The 20,964-nt window shown below is 37.4% G+C and overlaps 1 protein-coding gene across 1 annotated transcript in view; it reads left to right on the top strand.

Moving 5' to 3' along the window:
• Window positions 1–1,678: 1,678 nt before the first annotated feature.
• Window positions 1,679–20,964, top strand: part of dpydb (dihydropyrimidine dehydrogenase b) — a 101,067-nt gene continuing 81,781 nt past the window's right edge. Inside the window, exons 1-4 of the mRNA XM_079451670.1 lie at window positions 1,679–1,798; window positions 8,331–8,441; window positions 11,226–11,308; window positions 20,699–20,786. Of these exons, the coding sequence (XP_079307796.1) occupies window positions 1,760–1,798; window positions 8,331–8,441; window positions 11,226–11,308; window positions 20,699–20,786 (321 nt within the window). The 5' untranslated portion in view covers window positions 1,679–1,759. The remainder of the gene's footprint in view (window positions 1,799–8,330; window positions 8,442–11,225; window positions 11,309–20,698; window positions 20,787–20,964) is intronic.

The raw sequence follows: 20,964 nt of genomic DNA, 5'->3' as shown, positions 1-20,964 counted from the left end.
CACACACACACAAGGCGTGCTCGCACATATATACACCCGGAGGCACGCAGACACACACACAACCACTGAGAAGCTCAGTTCCAGTGTTGCAGATTTGAAAAATAAAGCTTCTCAGCAGTCGGCAGGTGTTTGAACATCAAGCCCTGCTCACGTTCGACCTGCTGTGTTGTGCTGGAGAGAAACCTGCTCTGACTGCAAAGACGAGACAGATGCAAGCAGGCAGGAGGAATAAACACCACTGAATGAAAGGTGAAGTGACCTATTTCTACATGTGACTGCTGTGGTGTCTACATCAACAAGTAAACAAAGCTTTTTGTATTAAGACTTACACTAAATACACATCTGATAAGCTGTTACACTGTTATTTTTTATTCTGGGTGTACTACAACAAAATAGTATCACCGACAACACATCTGTTTGCTCATATCAATGTTTCCTAATAAAGCGGAAATCTGTTCATGAAAATGGGTCATGATTTACTGTACTGTGCACTAATATTGCTTAGATGTGTATGTTTCAAGGAAACCTGGGATATGTCTGCTTAAATGTTATGGATGGTGGATAACATTTCATTTGAATAGGGATCATATGCAACACAATTTGAATTGAACCCATTTACCAGCAGCTTATTATATATTTAATGTTTTTTGGCTTTTACAGATAATTTTTATAATAGAGCAACAATTTGACAGTGTCTGTTTCTATTTCAGTACAAATACAGCAAAAATGTTTTACTAAATAGCCTTGACTACTCTATGAAGACAATCCTGCTTTACCATAGCTAAGAGACCAAATTACAAAAGTTGTGGAATCTTAGGTCATCAGACTTTGAGCCACGTGTTTATTGTAAAAAAGGGGAGGAGGGACCATGTGACATAATTTTTGTCAAAGATCGGCTCTGACGTAGAATTGAAACAGAAGTGCTTCCCTCCCTCATTCCGCCTTAAAGCAGACTGAATATCAATAAGCCTCCCAACGGCAAGATATTCTCATGGAATTTAACTTATGAAAAAACATGCACAGAAGCAGAAAATTAAATGAACTGGCGAAAACAATACACGTTATCACAACAATATTCCAAATTAAATCTGAAAAGTGGCAGTATCATATGAACTGGCTACAATCTATGTACCATTTTATAACGATGGGATTTTATGGTGTATGGGAATAGTATATTTAAACGTGTATTAAAGTCATTTTATACCTCTGTAATTTACTTTCTTAAAAGAGTAAGAAAAATATTTATTAAGTACATGCTGTGTGCCTTTTCCTGGCTAAGAACAGAAACATAATAACCTAAAAAGAGATATTATACAAAAACCCATATAGCACAGTTTGTCTTTCAACAGCAAAACAACAGTAAAGGACACAAAAAAACGAGTTCTGCATGGAATGTGCACGTGAGGCCGTTGCTCAACGCTGCGCTTACCTTTGACCCCGTGAGCTCCGTCTCGGAATCTTCCATTTGCCAAAGAACTTCTAATATTTAAACAGTTTTTGTTCATTTGTCACTCTGTTGCGTGAAAACAGACTATATATATAAGAAGTGCTATTTTAAGAAGAGGTCGTTAATCTGTCCGCGATAATATAACGTTAAGAGTCTGCTGTCGAGGGTTTATGTGCGGTAAAATAATGGACTAGTCTCGTGTTTGTAGGCGCGCTCACCAAAGTTCTAAGCGCCTGCACAGTTCTGCTTCGGTCACGAGCTCTCGTGTGTCTATCGTAGGAGGGATTGGATCAAATCCTGCAATCGGACACGATGGCTACAATGCTAAGCAAAGACTTGCCGGATATCGAGGTAACACGATACGCACAGTGTACTTGAAGTGTTTCGTTCGGTTGTTTTTAAACACTCATCTCTGTTTCTGTTGGTTGACACGTGTCCATGGTTTGAAGTTAGGTAAGTGTGGGTCAAAACACTTTGAAACTGAATAGAAACATTTTTAAAAAGAAAAAATTAAGAACAACAACAAATGGCTTTATAATTTATATATATTCAGGTTTTTATTAAAAGATTTGTCTTAAAATTGTACTGCAGCATTATGTCATTGCTGGTAATTCAATTAGGTAATACTAGGAAGGTATTTCAGAACCTTGGACAGTGACCCACTGTGGTCACACTTGCGCCCACAGTACCGATGAACCTTCATGAAAATGTACAATGCCAAAGATATTTTCTATCGTATAAACAAGTATACACTGACATTGTCCTCAATTTATGCACTGTGCATTTAGTCAAGATTTTGTTTTGTGAGCAGTTCATGGATGGGCGACACACATCCCCTCTGTAGCCAAGCATATTGTTTTAACGTAATGTGCAGATATAAAATGACCAATTAACATTTATTTTTTACCATCGTAAGTTCTTAACAGCAAGAAAGACGCTGTTGGTGATCTAAGTGTTAAATCATGTTTTGTTCTTATCAGGTGTACTTAAGCAAGCAGCTTCCTAATTAAGTGGTTAAATTATCCTAGGAAAGCTATTTAGTTCAAAAGATTCTTTTAAAAGACAACATGTTCCCGAATTAAAACCAATCAAAGTAATTAAGTTGGATCACAACACAAGGAGACATAATCAACCGTCCATTCAGTCAACAGATGCATCTAAGTAAAACAAACCATCTTTAATACAAGCAAGATTTCTGACATTCGGTTTTGCTTCTAATAGCTTAGGCCATGTTTGATCTAATATGACCAAATCCGACTTGCTTTCCATGAACCATACGTGTCAGATGTGGTACGAAAACAGTCTTTTTTATCAAGTGTTGGTATGCACGGCACACGCTGGATGACATCTCTGCTCAGGTGAGATAAAGCTTTCGCTTTTAAGTTGAGCAGATATGGGCATTGACTTTCATACAGAAAATAGAACTGTTACTGACGACTCTCATTAGCATTTCTATTCATGAGTGTTATGACTATGGCAACGTGACCTTGGCGTGCGGAGTGCACTTAAAATGTGCTCTAAACGACTCCTGTCTACCACTGAAAATACCTCACTAAATGTCATAATAATGGCTGTCCGTGGAGCAATTAAATTGGCCATTCATTTTGGCAATGCTGTCAGACGTCTCATTTTAATATCCTGCTTTTCCGAGAGCGCTAAACGTGTGCCTTTGTGTGTGCTCACGGATTCATTAAAATATCCTCCGGGATGGCCATCAGCGTTCGTTAAAAAACAGATTAATGTGGCCGCTTACACAAAGGGCTACGGCTTTTTATGGAAGGCCCCGAACCCCAACAATGACCACTTCCTGATAGCGAGTCAAGTACCGTGATAGAAAATTGTCGACTTAAAAGCCAAAATTGCAATATGAACGTTATGAAAGCCCCATTAGCTGACAGACATCCATATCATGGTTGTCAAAGTCGGACGCTGTACCTACTGGAGCTTTCATCTGTGCTGTAGAAAATGTCTTTTGCCAATTCTGGAGGAAGTTGTGAATATTTATTCTAATCACAGTAATGATCAGTGATTTTATGCAATGGTTACCGAGACAGTGCCCTTAGAGTATGACATATGTTACTGATGTAAGTGATTATATAAAAGGTTACATAGAACACATGTAGTGAGATAAACAACTCTCACAGCAATACCGTATTCTTGTTTTAAACAAATTATTGCAGGAAAGCGGGACTGTAATTTTGCAATAAGAGTCCTGTTTTCTTTTTAAATTATATAAATTGCACATGCTCCACAGTGTTTACAAATGCTGATAATAGCTGGAACCATGAACAGATCAAAGATTTAGGCAATATCCACTTGAAGATCTGAGAAGATACCAGAATGAGTCAAAATATTTCGCAGTTGCTTAGCTGACCTTTTTTTATTACATTTTTACTAGAAATAGTCAAAAAGGACATTGATAATGATGAGTCAGCAATCCTTAACGTTCAGTTATCCTACAACTACCAACCCCAGCCGGGTTCATAACCCTGGGTCAATGATTATCCCAGCAACAGTATTGTAAGAAAACACCGTCCCTTCAGACTTTTTAGCCAACCTTTTCTAAAGGGTTTCTAAAGGGATGGTTCCCCCTCAAAATAAAATGATGTCATAATTTACTTTCAATCCTGTATTACACAAAATAAGACATTTTAAAGAATGGTGGTAAGCGAAAAATGGTGGTACCCATCGACTTGCATTGGTTTTGTGTCCGTACAGTAGAAGTGAATGGGTACAGCTTTTTCTTCAAAATATCTTCTTATTGTCCTGCTAAAGAAAGCCATACAAGTTTGAAATGACAAGAGTTTAAATGTTTTGGTGAACTATCACTTTAACTAGTTTCACACTGTAAAAATGTAGATCCTAAACCAGTGTTTCTCAAATGCAGTCCTCACACCCCACTCCCATAATGTTTTATTTCTACTTTATAAAATACCTTATTTTACTCATCACGGCAATCCCGAAATTAGCTTTCTCAACTGCATGCATGTGTATGCAGACCGATCGCTGTATGACATCATAGTACTGCAGGAGTGATTTTAAAACAAGCATATAGTGTTTTCTACTCTCAGATTGCTCTCACGGTATTGTGATGTCATAAGATCAGTCTGCGTGGCGCCACAGGACATCAAACATTCTGGAAGGGGGCTTGAAGTCTGAAGACATTTTTAACCATTTTTACTGTACATCAATCCTCATTGTATTGCCTGTTAATGGTGTCAGATACACATAATCATTGGACCTCATAGGTGTGTTTGAAAAAAAGGATGTATATTGTGCCTTAAATATCTTTACAGTTTATTTAGATTTGACCACTTAAAGCACATTCTGTATTATATGAACTGTTAATATATCTATTATATATCTTTTGTTCTCCATGAAAATTCTAAATGGAGGATGGACAGGAATAAGTTAATCAAGACCAATGCTGTTATTAAATTAGAATGACAAAAACAAACTCATTCACAAAGACTGGTAACACGGTCGGTCCAAAGATGCCTATCCTGCAGTCGCTCAGTCTCTCCTATGTGAATGAAGCCCAGCTCTGTTTCACTCATTACAGAAGACCGATAGAAAGCTTCAGGAGGCCTTTAGCTGAGCAAGATGATTTTGATGCCAAATGATCTGTAATGCTCTCTATAATTATGTTACAGGACTAAATTATATTCTGGGATTGTGCTGAACATTGTTGGCTGCTGGTGCGCGGTGGCTTCATTTCAGCTATGGAGGATCAATTCGCGTATCGATTTCAGGCAAAAAGACTAGGCAAGAATCTCTGTAGATTGTGTTTAACTATTCCGCCTTAGGGAGGGAGGGGGCTGTGTTATGAAAGATGAAGTGTGCTTTGGGAAGAGGTCCAATTGCCTACATTAAGATCATTGCACAAATGCTTACAGTACTTGATGTTGACTTTTTTTTATCTACATCGTGATGTCATCAAGATTTATTATATTGTAGAACGTGCTGTATCTGGGCACAAGTTGTTTCCTTTTAACATTGTTTCTTATAATGTTGATTATAAATTTAATGGCAGTTGATTATAAATTTAAAATATGTTTGTGATATAAGCAAAAATGATTGATTTCTGAATTTTTAAAACAAAAATATAAAACCAAATTCAAGGCACCACAAAGGCTATCTGACTCCTATCCAAAAACATAATTTCCAATCATTTGTTCATATTCACTGTTCGTTTTTTTGGATAACAGGGAGATTTTGCTTACTTTGGCAGGGAAAAGCCAGTATTGATTTGTTGTCTCAATGGATCAGTATGACCAGCAGAGAGTGATAAAGCCAGTCTCCAGAGCCCTCCATGTGGAAATGAAACGCACAGCACATCACATGCTGCTCAAAAAGCCTGCTGAACCCTCTCAGCCTATCCCTATCCCTCCGACCACAGCCTGCCGTCTTTTCATCTAATGTATATTTACAGTACTTGCTCTTCGGTATGTTTCTGCTCTGATTTCATTGTATTGAATCCCACAGCTATTCTTTAAAAGCACTCTAGACCTGAAGCTGTGATATTTTGAGAGGAGCTGAAACTCTAACCTTTCTGATATTGAAAGCAGTTTTTATTTAAACCTACAAAGCACAGTCACCTCTTTAACTTAAAGACAAAGTTTTATCTATATAGGCGTAATGTATGTCTCCGGTAAAGGCAAACTTTAATACCTCACCTTTTACCTTACAACCCATACAGGGGAATACATGGAAAGCCTTAACAATCCTGAGTGTAAAGGTAGTCACATCTTTAAAAGCTTGTCTTGACATGAAATAGACTATCATTTCCATCTCGAGCTTGTTTAACAGTCACAGAAGGGCTATTGATCTCCTCTTATATAGATCTCTTAGTATGGATGTGTTTCCCCTTACACAATATTGATCTAATTGGCATAGGAGCACAGTGTTTTTACACTGCTTACAAGAAAACAGTCCTAACACTAAAGTCATTCACTAACTAAATGTACTAGTATGTTTGTTTATTTATAGGCCTTGATGAAGTGTACCTTTTTATTTTTTATACTTGTTAGTTTTTGGATCAGGGCAGGATGTGCGTCACGTTGAGGTTGCCATCCATAGATTTTCCCATCTGCTCATCTGCGGCTGGTCAAACAAGGCTTAACGCTTATATTATGACTCCTGCTTGCTTGTCAGACCAAGCCTATTACAGCAAATAAACACCAGCTTGACTAAAACAGTTATCAGTAGAGTACCAGAAAGGAAACATTACCTTTGCAAGCCTGATTTTTTTGTTGAAAACAAAGAGATTTCTTCTAAGACTAAGTGCAAGTGGTAAGTTAACATCGTAATTACTTAACATTATCCAATTGCACCTCTTTTGTTTGCATCTTACTCACTATTTGCCTCCTGAGCAGTTTAACCTGACACTTTCCATTTCAGGTGTCTAGATCGCATTGGTGATGCAATTTCTGTGCAGACACTGTGTACCATGACGAACTGCATTTGTTTTTTGTGAACTGGATGCTACAAAAATGCAGGAAGCTTTAACAAATAAACAATGTTTACAAGAAAACAAATAAAGCATGTCCGAGTATCAAAGTGTTCAAGACATCAGAATGTCTCCACAGACCTGACAATAATAATAAAAAATATAAATGAAACTATTAAAGTGTAATCCAACAAAACCAATACATACTGATTGACACATTCTACATATCAATGATGTTATCAATAATTTACCCTGCCATGGTCCATTTCACCATATTTGTTGTCAAACAGTTCATTCTGAAAGTTTTGTTGCATGAATGGCAAAACGTGACTCTGAAATTTGTTTAGGAAATGAAGCGTGGCGGATTATAAACTGTATTAACTGCACAAACATTCACACAAGAACTACCGCTAGATCATGTCAGGAATTTTTAGGAGTCCTGTTTTTAGGATGGTTTTTTTTCAAAAAGACTCCACAGATGGGACAATTGAGCCAAAATGCTTAAGTGGCTTATTTCAATTTACCCCTTGCCTTTGTCGGATAGTGTTTCATGACAATGAAATGATGGTGGACATGGTTTTCTTTTACACTACGAAGAGCATGAAATTGGTATTAGTGTGATGGTAAGGATGGCCTCTCCCTCTCCCATTCTCCACTACCTCAGTAAACTGCCTAATTTTGTGTTTATTGTGTTTGCCATTAAAAGAGCCTTCAGCTCTGCTGGGATGGTGGTGCGATTTTATTGGCATGCATGAAGGTGCCCGGTTTGCCTGATGTTTACAGTTTGAAAGCATTTGAATAATAAAACACTTGAAAAACTTAAAAATGTTCAAACCCTTTCACCTAGTAAAGTCATATAGTGAGTGCATGAGACCTTGGAAACTGAAAGAAAGCATTAAAGATATTGTTTTTAAATTAAATAAAATTTATTTATATAGGGTTTTTCAAAATTTTCATTGTTGCAATGTTTCTTTACATACATTATAATAAAAAACAGTATGATGGGTAATGAAATACATAGTTTTATAGCAAGTTTTTCCTCTGTGAAATGTTCATTGATGGAATTTTACTGAAATACACTAACTATTATGTTAAACTGTTAGATACAACCACTAAATATTAACTTAGGATCAGTTGGTTAGAAGCGATTGCAAAAGTGTCTAAAAAGTTTTAAAGAAAATGTGTATTGTAATTGTTTTGCTCACGCAACTTGATGGGATATTTTTGTTGTTAATTTTTAAATCTGGCCTCGGTGTCCAAAAGTCCTTTTATGGCCGCTGTTTTCCATTTGCCCGTCTTGCGCTGTTTATTAGTTTGTTTACTTCATTTGTATTTCATTCATTGAAAAAATGTCACGCATCGTTCCAAAATGCTCTTGCATGGATTAATCCTTTGAACATTTAACAATGTTGATTGTGTATAATTGTGCTTCAGAACATTCTCGCCTTGAACCCGAGGGTGAAGACCCACGCGGATCTCCATTCCACCGCCTCAAAGAAGATGGAGAAGAAGCATTGGAAGAGAAACCCAGAGAGGAACTGCGATGTGAGTCTACAGCCTCTTGTACTGTAAAAAATCAAAAAAAATATTCTCACTGGCTGCCTAAAATAACTCTTACTTTTCCAAACCATCACATATACTGCTGCTTTGAGCCTCGCATTAAATATTAAAGGAACAGCCAATGTGAAGAAAAACCCTTGTCATGTCATTCCGAGCTCATACGCCTTTCCTTGTTTGTGGAGCTTTTACTGCTGCTGATGTGGTACAATCATAGCGTTTTTCTCTGCGTCTCAGCACAGTGAAAATTAGATCTTAAAGGAGAATAACGACAAGCTGTGTGTCTAGAAGCCGCAGCCCTTGTGGCTGCGAACAAACTTCCTCCCGTTTTACTGCTGATAACAAAAGTCTGTGATGATAGTTTTTGGTGTGGAGATTCAATGATTATGCTGGTGATCATATTACTCTGATGAGCAATAATAGGGATTGAAGATTATAATTCTATAATTAGTTCCAGCCCCTAGTTTGTCCAATTATTGTAGAGATTCAAATTTTGACTCCTTCTGCCCTTTTTCATACAATATATCAATGAGTAATTGTGTAGCACTCATCAGAAAACTGCGGCAAAAGCCTGGAGACATGATGAAAATGCATCATAAACTGATGCCCCACTCAATTCCCCAAGTGGATTAAATATTTCAAATTTCCTCTCAATTATTATCATATCCTGTGAGTCCTATGAGTCAAGGCTCATAAGCATATTCAAATGTTCATTTTAAATGCTTTTTCGCCATGTGGTGACTTGCGTTGATGAAATACCAAATCATGTTTCCAGAGCTTGCATATTAATTAGCTGCTTAAATTATAGGCTTCTACCAATTCCCAGCACTAAGCATTTTGTCTAATTAATAATAATAAAGCCCCCAAGATGTTGGATTAAACTAATCCTTTTCAGGGGAAAAATGCTACACATAATTTCAAGTGAAAATGTCAATGGTTATCCCAGTCCTAACAATGCCTGGGTGTAATTGGAAATGTAATTATGTTTCATTTTACCACACAGATGAGGTTTAATCCCACATAGAAGCTCTGAGATTAGTTTTGTGACACACAGCGGACATAGGTCAAGTATTTTTGCATTTGAAATGAAAATACAAAGAACACATTGTCAACAACACAATAGTCTCTGATCATATACTGTACATGTAGTAACGGAGGGGGGCTAAGGAAGAGAGACATGGAGCATGTGGTCACAAAAAGTCAGTGTGTGTTCAAAGCAGTGTATCTTTTCCCAGAGCAAAAATAGGTAAAATGTTCACTAGCACAGTTCAGTGTGTCTACACAGAAACAGACTTTTAAAAAGAAATCCACCCTGAGGTGGTGTGACAACTTGCTTCCCTGGTCCAAACTTTTTATTGAAAGTGGATGTGTCTCCCTTGCCTCCCAAATACCCCCCAAGAAGTGTTATCATTTATGTCTTTGAGTTAGTGTTTAAAACTAAAATAACTAAACACATTTGAATAATTGGGCCTTTGACTCAAAACCTTACAGTTACTGAGAGATAATAATCCAATATAATCAAATAACATCATAAATACTAATGACAAAAAGGATAAAATGATAGTAAAATAAAAAATAACAGAATTATTTTAATGATAAACATTGAAAGTTAATATTTTAAGAGATTTTAAATCTTGTATGTTCAATTATTTGCTGATTTTATTAGTATTGTTTTTTCTTATTGTTTTATTTTATTTGTGCAGCACTATGGTCAACTGTTGTTGTGTTTATCTGTGGTTAGTAAATACAAATACAAAATCTTTTGAGTTAAAATGACATGTAATTCTCACCAGTATGCTCATGGTGACTGAATATTCTGGTACAGAATGAGTCAACCAGGGCCTCATATTGAGACGTCATTTTTAATACACAACATGTCTTAGTAAAGGAAACTATTTAATGAAGGCTCATAAAGGACCTCTAGAAGTATATCAAATGGCTCATTTAATAGGTTTCTTATTCACCGCCCATCTGTATAATAATAAAATGTAGTAACGCTGTCTGATGCCATAAATTAACTCAGCGTGTGGAAATCTTGTTAGGCTCAGTCTCAATCTCAATCGTGTTGTGATTTTTACTCTCCTGGTGCTTCAATCCTATATTTGTGTGGGGGAATTTCCTGGCTGCTCATCCCTTTGAATTTCATTAAGTAGCTTAAGTCAGTTTTCACAATGGCTCCGACAAAAATGTGTTCGCTTATGGAATAAAGGAAACAGCTTAAGCAGCTCGATTTTAGCCTGGCAGAATGGGTGGGGCTGGGTGAATCCTTGTTAATGCCGCTCTGATAATGTCAACCATGTCATGTTACAGTGTTAAATGGCACCAATTAATCCTTCCGTTTTTAAAGTAGAAACTGGTAAATCTTTAAAAGAAGGATAATCTGTGAACAGTATATAAGGTCTACTCAACTGCGTAATCCTTCTGTAAAATCTACAGCCTGCAGGATATCCTTAAGGTGCCTTAAGATTTATAACCATATATGTCACAAAGGTTGTAAAATAGTACATTTATAATGTTAAAAAAATAAGTGTAGTGTGGTGCTTATGTCATCATCTCTTAAATCAGTTGCAGTGCTTGGTAACATCCTATAGAAGTGCATGTATCTACCAACACCACCAATGCGGGTTGCTTTAAATAAAAAAACCCGTAAATGCATTAAAGTAAAAGGTAACCTTCGTAAGTCTGTATAATTTGCACATTTTTGCAATTTGCACAGCAAACAAATTGCTTTACTGTATCTTAAAATTGTCCTTGTGTGTTCAAATCTTACAGTCTTGCTCGAATTTGGAGAACAACTTTGATGACATCAAGCACACAACTCTGAGCGAGCGTGGGGCACTTCGTGAAGCGCTGAGGTAAGTACCGTCTCCATGGTAACAGTCACAGTCAATGCAAAGAGGAGTTTTGGGTATGCAGCCGAAGGAATGCGTGTGCGCACCGTTTCGTGAGGTGAGGACGGGTTGCGTCGTAAGTCATTCTTCATTACAGAGGGAACAGATGAGTGTAGAGGCAGCACTCAGCTCTGCTTTTCTGAGGGATTAATTTGTTGGAGGGATGCCTCCCTCCGGGCCTTGCCTTGACTCTTCAACCCTGCAGGAGATGCTAAGGCTCAGTGCACAGTGAAAAATGTAAATGTTTAATTTGTTAGTTGAAAATGCTTTTGGGTATCCCAGGACAACATTGGAATACTTGATCATGAGTGCCGCTGGTTTTCAGGCTGGTCTGACTTCTATTTACACTTAAGAATAGTTTTTAAAAACAATGCAAGCAATAAATAAGAACTCAAGGCTTCAAGCTTCAAACTGAAATATGTTAATAAAAAACACTTTACAAGAAGGTTGTTTTTCTTAAAGGTTTAGTGTATGAAATTTAGTTGCATCAATTGCTTACTCTCCCCTCCCTTTCAAAGCACTACGGTGGCTGACACAGGACGAAAGTGTCATCACATTTTTGTTTCTTCGGCAGAGATAATGTATTTACGAAACAAGTGCTGCAGAGTAGTTTGTCCGTTTAGGACTCTTGTAGAAACAACATGGCGAATTCCATGTAAGGGGAAACGCGGTCTATCTAGATAGAAATAGCTCATTCAAAGATAATAAAAATATAAAGCTTCATTACGTAAAGTCTTTATACACCTCTGAAGACAAAGTTACGTATATTGCATTTCTGTCAACAGATCCTCCAAATAATTTCACGTTGGACCTTAAACATTGGTAGATGAATGAGCAAACAATAACTACTAATAAGGAATATCGTTTTGCAGCATTTATTAATTCTTGCTACTTAATGCAGATACTAGTTTTTTTATTGGGCATTATAGGGATAGTTTACAAAACATTTAAATTCTGTCATCATTTACTCAACCTCAGATTATTCTAAACCTGTATAACATTTTTTATTCTGCTGAACACAAAGGAATATATTTTGAAGAATGTTGGTATCCAAACAGATCTCCCATTGACTCTCATGGTCACGATCTCGGGGAGAGATCTCCGGGGAGAACCCAAATGCAGGCAGACACAGGGATGAAGGGGTTAACAAGGGATTTAATGTATAAAAACAGGAACAAAACAAAAGCCCACAATGGGGTAAAAGAACATACAAGAACTGGAGGAGGAGGACTTAACAACACTAGACAAACGACAACAACAGACTAACCAATAACTAAAACTCACTTCAACTCAGGCTCTTGGAATGTCTCAAAGATATGACGCAATCACAGGCACGAGATACAGACACATGAATGCAAAACGAACGAACTCAAGACAATAGACAAGAGGGCATTATATAGGGAGACTAACAAAGGAGATAACGATGGGCAGGTGTGGGTAATGAGACACAGGAGGAAAGCTATACTAGGAACGAGAGGGGCGGGGCCAATGACGAGACTGGAGAGAACGCATATTATGTCCTGATTGACAATAATATGTTTCTCTCCACATAAAACACGTGGGTCTGTCATGATTCTGCTCCTAGACCAGAAAATCAAGACAAGAGAAGGCAGAATCATGATACTCATAGTATTTATACTCCCTACTAGGGTAGTAAATGGGAGATCTGTTTGGTTCTTACAAATATCTTCCTTGGTGTTTCACAGAACAAAGAAATGTATTTCGGTTTGGAATAATCTCAGCATGGCTAAATGATGACCGAATAAAATTTTTTGGGTGAACTGTCCCTTTAACTAATGTTAACAGTTACAACTTTAAATTTTACAAAGGTTTTAGAAAATGGTGAAATTAACATGAACTAAGATTAATAAATGCTGTAGAAGTATTTGTTTATTGTTAGGTCATGTTAGCAAAATGCTAAACATAATTACATGATATTCTGCCAATTAATTGAATTAATTACATGTTTATAGTGAGAAAAAGACAAGTTGTAGGACAAATGTTTAAAGATGTGGAAACAGTTCACAGCTGTTCATTAAGCAACTGATCAATCTGTAGACCTAAGGGCTGTTGACACAAGACATGTCCTTGTATTACTTGTGCAAATGTTTTTAGGTGTTGATCTACATACACATGATGTTTTTGGCAGTTACACCTAATTTTCACCGTGTTGCATCAGGAGTGTTTTTAACAAGTAAAAAGTCATTTCGATTTGAGAAAACGTGTTTAGAGCCCCTTGAGTTCTGTTTAATTCACTTGCACAGCTGTCTCTGTAAGCTGCTCTCCCTGTATGCATGTTCGGATGACGTGACTTTAAGCTCACAGAACACGAGGGTGGTTGGTTGTATCTTTAGTTTAATAAAGGTATTCAAAGCAGAGCATGCTGACGTGATGAGACGTTCAGAACCAGCCAAAGAATACTAACAGGTAAAATGGTCAGATCTCTGTTCCGATCACTTCTGATCTGTTTTGCAGACCTCTGCCTTCTCAAAGTAACAATCTCTTTAAATGTATACTGAAATGCAGACCGGTACGCAAAATGATTTGAATAATGTCTTAATTCTGAATGACATAGAATATGCATGAGCACAGCATTGCATCTGTTGAGCATGAATAAAAAGCAAAAACCCAAAACGGCACCGAAAGCCACGAGTCAAGTTAAAAGAAAAGGAGCCAGAGAGATATTAATGAACACTTTCGTCCTGCGGAGGTTTGATTTTACTCCTGCTCTAAACAAGACACCCCTGCCGCGCCGGGTGGCAGATCTGATGAAAGATTTAGGTTTTATAACTGCTAATAATGCCGGACATGAAAGTCTTAGCAGCGTGCGCTACTCTGGTGTTTATCGCAGGAGGCAGGTGGCTGATTTGCCCTGTTTGGGTCTGGATCCCCTGTGTCATGAAACAGCCAGGAAGGACTCCTCAGGAACTACACAGATTGGTTTATGTAGTAAAGCAAAAGTTGAAAACTCTCCGAGATGATGCAATACTGTATAGATCAAATCAGGGGTTTTCAAACTTTTTGATGCCAAGGACCCCTAGATATGATGAACCTTTTGTGAGGGACCCCTTTTCTAAAATATCGACATATGCGCCCGTCCCAAAGTTACCTTCCGGTCTGTGTTTGGTGATAATATAACAATTTAAGTGAATAAATGATTTAAATGCATTAAAAGTCTATTTAATCATATAAAAACTATTCAACAGTTCTTCATTCTTTTGCGGAGTTCAACCAGAAAACAAGTTTGGGCCACATAATAGCTGCTGGATCGGTTAGAGTATAAAGTGGAAGTATAAAGAAACATTTCAATCATAAATATATATAGTAGAAATAGAGTAATATTGGACTTCAGTTAAACTGAAGAGAAACATGAAGAGAACGTTCTTATGCATTTGTCCTGTAGCATTAGAAAGAAACAAATATAAACATTAAAAAGTATCTAGCATGACACTTAGAAATAGGAATAATGGTTGCACTTTTATTATTTACTTGTTTTGTCTTTTTTGTCTGAATTTTTTAGGAGACCCCTTGAAACCCTTTGGAGGCCCTTAGGGGATTCCCGGTCCCCAGTTTAAAACCCTCCTGGATAAGATAACTAGATGCTACTGACAGATCTTTATGGTGGTTGAATTAAACATTACTGCATGAGTCCATTGTGATGAGTCAAGAAAAAATGTGACATCCAGGGAGAATTCTCGATAAATATGAGGCTCTGTCATCTACTCATATCGTTCTGGTGCTTGACAGCCCCTGGTCACTATTCACGTTAATTGTATAAAATTGTACCCTGCTCTCATGTTTCACACAAGAAAGACAATTATACGAGGATGAGCAAATCTCTGAGCTAGTCGTCATGCTCCTGACATGCTCGGTTAATGGAGCTAATCTCACTTTTATAAAATAATAATATTTGAACTGCTTGTGGTATATTGCGTCAGTCTCTCCAAATCCCATCTAAAGTGCAGCTTGCGCTTTGGTCACAAAATAACTTCAGTCGGTACGTCGCTACACCACCGGAGAAATGTTAAAACCAGAGTTGGCATTATTTAATAGGTTCCTGCATGAAAGTGAGGATGTCAATGCTGACAGCTGCCTTTAGTGTCTGGTGTCAAACCGCTATCGCAGATGTCCGATGACTGAAGTCGAGTAACATGTTGCGTTGTTAAAACTGTGAGCTGTAATGGGAAATAACTCCTCTTAGAATTCCCTGCGCCACCACACCCTGACAGAAGCCCCTTTCCCTTCTCATGTCTTCTCTTTGACACAGAAGCCACCGAATATAAAGGTGGATTGATCATTAAAACCATTTTCTCATCCCAGCTGTCCCGGCACCTAGTCTAAAAAGAAGGTCCTTCGATTCCGAACCGAGCTTAATTGGTCGTATCTAAAATGGTTTAAGTAATTAAGATGACAGAGCTGGCCTGTGAGAGGACAGTATCCTCGTGTCCTTTCTGAGAGGTCTGGCACCTCTCTAGGGTCCTCATTATGACTCGGTCCCCACAAGTTACACGTCCCCGCGAGTGAGGATTTTGATGGCTATCTTTCCAAGATGACCTCCCACACACATGATAAATTCATCATCTCTACAGAGGAGCGTTTGGGATTAAGTTGGTAGTGGTGGGAGGCGTGAGGTGATTTGACAGCATTCGCTTATGCCCACGTTGCTTTCAAGATGAACTAACGTTTTATCATGTTTTGTTGCACTGAGTAATGTGCGTGCTGCGTATTCTGTGTAGAACAACTGTTTAGGGGCGGTTTTATTTTGAAATTTGTGGGATGCTGAAAGTAAAAGCCAATGTAGATTGAAGTCTCGCAGGAAGAGTGTGCACGGGATCTGTTTAAGCTCTTGTTGCTGTAATAGGAGGGAAGAGCAGTGTAGGTCAAGTTTACAGGAGTGCTCAGGCTTTGTTTGTATGCTGTATGCAGCTACATGGGTTTGAATGATTTATACCCTCCAAACAACATCTCTTCTCTTCATGATCTATATCTCGGCACAAGGGTGGGTTTCCAACTTTTACGATGCAACCAATAAAACAGCACCACATTTAAAATTCTTTAATAAATGTAGTTTAAATGTTTTAACATATTTACTGACATATCGCTAAGACTTACTGATATAAAATTATAATAATATTTCGGACTACTACTAGTAATAGTTCACTCAGAATTCTGTCATCATTTTGTCATTTAAATCCTGTATGACTTTCCTTCTTCTGCAGAACACAAAAGAAGATATTTTAAAGAAAGTTTGTAACCGAACAGCACTGGCCCCCATTCACTTCTATTGTACGGACACAAAACCAATGCAAGTGGATGGGGGCCAGATAACAACATTCTTTCAAATATCTTTTTTTTATTATTTCTATTTTAAGGTGGAGGTGTATATTTCTTTAAGCTGGAAGTTACTGGTTTAAGATGGTGGTAATTATTCTCCAAACTGGACAAGCTAGTGTTAGTGGCTAAATAATGATTTTTAGGGTCTATTTGTTTTCTGTGAATTATTCATGTTATGTAAATTAGGCTAATTGTAAATTGCCCTTTGATTACACAACTGTATTTGCCTTGGAATTTTGTGGCACATTGCGTAACTGCCTACAGAAAGCAGATTATAAAAACAGATGACTATGTTTTTTATTGATCGTGAGTGACAATTGTAATTCATTAAATGAAGAAGAAAAGCTTTCAACTGGTAAGATATCTAAACATGCTGTGTAGTTTAATGCCCTTTTAAAGAGCAAAATCAGGCGCCTGCAGTGGCTTTCAATGATCGTGCTGTACATTCACAGTATGTTAGATCATTGTAGCGATGCTTAAGCAAAATTGCTAAAAAAATCAACATCATATACAGAAATATACAATCAATATGCAAATAAACAATGCCTTCATATATTTTATTCATGCCTTCCCCAGTCTCCTATGAGATGTGTGAAATATGTACAATCCCTTAACTATGTATTTTGTACATTCCCACAAGCTGTGTTAACAGACATTCCACAGACTACTTAATCAGGATCATTAGGATTATTGATGGGATTCTTGGTTTAAGATCATTAACACAGATTCCCAGCCGCACCGAAAGCCACGTGAGGAGATGATTATAACATACATTTGCTGAGCATCAGTCAGATACGACCTCTGTCCAATAAAATGAGCATACAGCGCTTCAACACCACAGTAACATGGGGTATTACTGCTAACACAGTGCTTGAGCAGAATGCGTATTCCAAAGGTCATGTTTAGCCTGACCTCCCATTGTGGCTCATTTACCGGCAGGTGCTTAGACCAGGTAACACACGCAAATAAATAATGGAACAAGCTGCTGAATTTAAGAGTGCAGGGGTCAGAGCTTAGCGCCACTGTTGTGTTCTTACAACACAGAAACTCACAATTTCCAATTCAAAATGTGCCACCGCACCCCAGGCACAGTGTTGTGTATAATGTTAAGGAGGCGAGTACATGCACAAGTAAGTCTTTGTTTTACATTAGCTGAACAGACGGTATAATGTAACAGTGGCATTATTTAAAACAAACAAATATTTTAAGGTGCAAATGTGGCGTTAAAATAATTTCCAGCAGTATTTTTTGTTGTATTAATGATATATTTGAGGATCCCCTCTCAACACAACAATGTTCAACATCTACTTGCTATTGATAATGAGCATATAAAAATAAACGGAACAGTTCACCCAAACATGAAAATTCTGTCTTTATTTACTCACCCTCAAGTTGTTCCAAATCTGCATAAATGTCTTTGTTCTGATGAACACCGAGAAAGATATTTGGAAGAATGCCTGTAACCAAACAGTTCTTGGCCACCATTGACTACCATACACTGAAAAAACATATTTTGATCAACATCGGTTGCACATACAGTAAACAAGGTTTGTTTGGACAGCAAGTTTATGTTTGTTAACGTTTCCTATTTTAATTTAACGATTCAACATAAATGTTTTTAGTTAATGTTACTATCGTTGACAAGATATTAAGTTAACAGCTTCACAGGAATTCAAATTTTTAATTCCCACTACCTAACCAACGGCAAAGCTTTTCTGAATTAAAATATATATATTCTACATACCAATGATAAATGTACATTAAACACTAACATGTGTACTATACAACTGTATAATACAACTGTATAGTATAATGCAATGTAAGTCCAATTGGATAAAAGCATCTGCCAAATGCATAAACGTAAAAAAATGTGACGTGCTTCTCATTTACAAAAAACAAAAATAACATTACAAATCATATATTGTTTAGACCTTCTTTCAGTCTTCTTTTTGACCTTCTTTTTCATGTTTTTCTCCAGTCCGGCGCTTTCTATCTCACCCGCAGTGCTCGCACAGGGGTGCAGGGATCTGTGCTTGCATATGAAAAAAGCTAATTCTCACATATTTCCGAAGACAGGTTGGTTCGTAAAACTGTTAATAGTTTTAACTTTTTGCGAGCCGAAACTTCCTCAATGATGCTCGTTGTGTGAGCACTTTTAACGTAATGCGCTGCTACCTCCCGTTTTGGGAGACTCAAGTGGTTTCACAAGAGACTCACAGTTCAAAGACAAACACAGAGAGTGCGCATCTTATAAAGAGCGATCAAGACCTACGGTACAGACCCCATAAACAACAGTTTATAACACTAGTCATATAGGCCTACATGAATTCTCATTGTTTGTGCATATATTTTTACATAATTGTTATACATGTTAACATTGTTATTAAAATTATGAATAAGTAAATTGTTACCGTGAAATATATTGTTAACGTAAAAATTACTCATTCCGTGAAATAGATTTTGGTCATTCCACCCACCCCTATAAGGGAACTTGAAAACGTTATGTTGTGGCCAAGCTTTCCCAAATTGTTATTGATTTATCTTGTTTAAATTAAGTAAATTGGAGAAGCAGCAAAATTCCTTTTTTCAGTATAGTAGGAAAAATGGCTTTTTTAAATTTCTTTGTTCTGTTGAACACAAGAATTTAGGAAAGCAAACAGTTCAGGGGCACTTTTGACTTTTCATTGTTAAGTTAGTGGGGTCCACGAACTGTTTGGTTAAAAGCATTCTTTTAACCAAACCAAACTTTTGAGTAAATGATGACAGAATTTTTTTTTTGGGTGAACCGTCCCGTTAAGAGCTAAGGTCAAATGCATGTTAGTTTAACAAAAATTTCATTTGAGGCCAACGCTTTTCATTTCTTAGGCATTGCAGGATTAACTCAGCTGTTTGTCCACGATGTCAGATATTACAGATGTCTTTCAGTTTATGATCTCTGAATGTTCTCTGAATACATTCGTCATGTCAATTAAGCATGACTTTGAGACATGTCTTTGTGCTTTTCTATTTGATAAGCCACAGGTTTGATTGGCCACAGACTTCAAGGAGAGCCTTTTGTTGGATATGTATGCAGCCCTGATATCCCATGAGTCACCCGAGCTCTCGAAAAAATGCAATCACTTCTGCATTACTTTCCGTTGACATATGCCCAAGTCTGTCTGCACCTGGTCAGTCAGATAAACTCAAAACAAGTGGCAGTCCATCACTGACAAAAGCGTCAGGAGAGCGACCTATGACATGCACCATTGTTGCATTTTGTGTGTCAAATGAAACAGAAACCCAGCCGAGCATCACCTATATCCATCGCCGTTCCTCTCAATAGAATGTGCCCGCATGCATTTTGTTCCTTCATGAATATTTAATTAGCTGGAGCCAAATTATCTTATGTATAATTTAAAGCAGGCATGTTGTTGTCTACCAATATGGAGTTCCCTGGTCATTATAAAGTCAGCAGTATTTATAAGAGATATCAGTCTTCACCACATCTGTGCAGACGGGTCTAGGACAAAACTAGCATTTGTTCTCAGTCCTCCTTTTTTATAACCACACGAAGGAAAAAACATGATCTACTGCTGCACACCATCAATTGTACTAGTAGTATATTTGACTTTAGATTTTCTATTCTTAAAGCGATAGAAAAAAAACCTGACTGCCCCAAAAAATCTGTCACCATTTATTCACCCTTGTGTCATCTCAAACCTGTATGACTTTCTTTCTTCCCCAGAACACAAAAAATATATTTTGAAGAATTTTGTTAACTGGCCCCCATTCATTTGCATGATTTTGTGTTCAAACAATAGAAGTAAATGGGGCCAGTGCTGTTCGGTTACAAACTTTCTTTAAATGTCTTATTTTGTGTTCTGCGGAAGAAAGAAAGTAATTAAGGTTGGAAATGACAAGAGGGTGAGTAAATGATGACAGAATTTTCATGTTTGGGTGATGTATCACTTGGAATGGATAAGTGTGTCATATTTGCCATAAAAGATTGTAAAGAGATTTTCATGTATCGCTTCTCCATAGATGTCTGAAATGTGCCGACGCGCCTTGTCAGAAAAGCTGTCCTACCAATTTGGACATCAAGTCCTTCATCACCAGCATTGCCAACAAGGTAAAACGAATAACTATGCTCAAGCTCACTCGCACAGCAGCTATGCCCAACACACTTTATTGATGTTGGCTTAAGTGATAATCTCATAATCCTTTATGTATTATATTTCTCAGTTAGTTAACGACACGCACTTTAACATTGCTTTATCCTGCCAGGTAAAATCCCCAAATCTAAAATC

This window comes from Barbatula barbatula, assembly GCF_947034865.1.
Source record: "Barbatula barbatula genome assembly, chromosome: 3".
Lineage (NCBI taxonomy): Eukaryota > Metazoa > Chordata > Actinopteri > Cypriniformes > Nemacheilidae > Barbatula > Barbatula barbatula.
The sequence above is the reverse complement of the archived record's forward strand: the minus strand, read 5'-3'. Positions and strand labels throughout refer to the sequence as shown.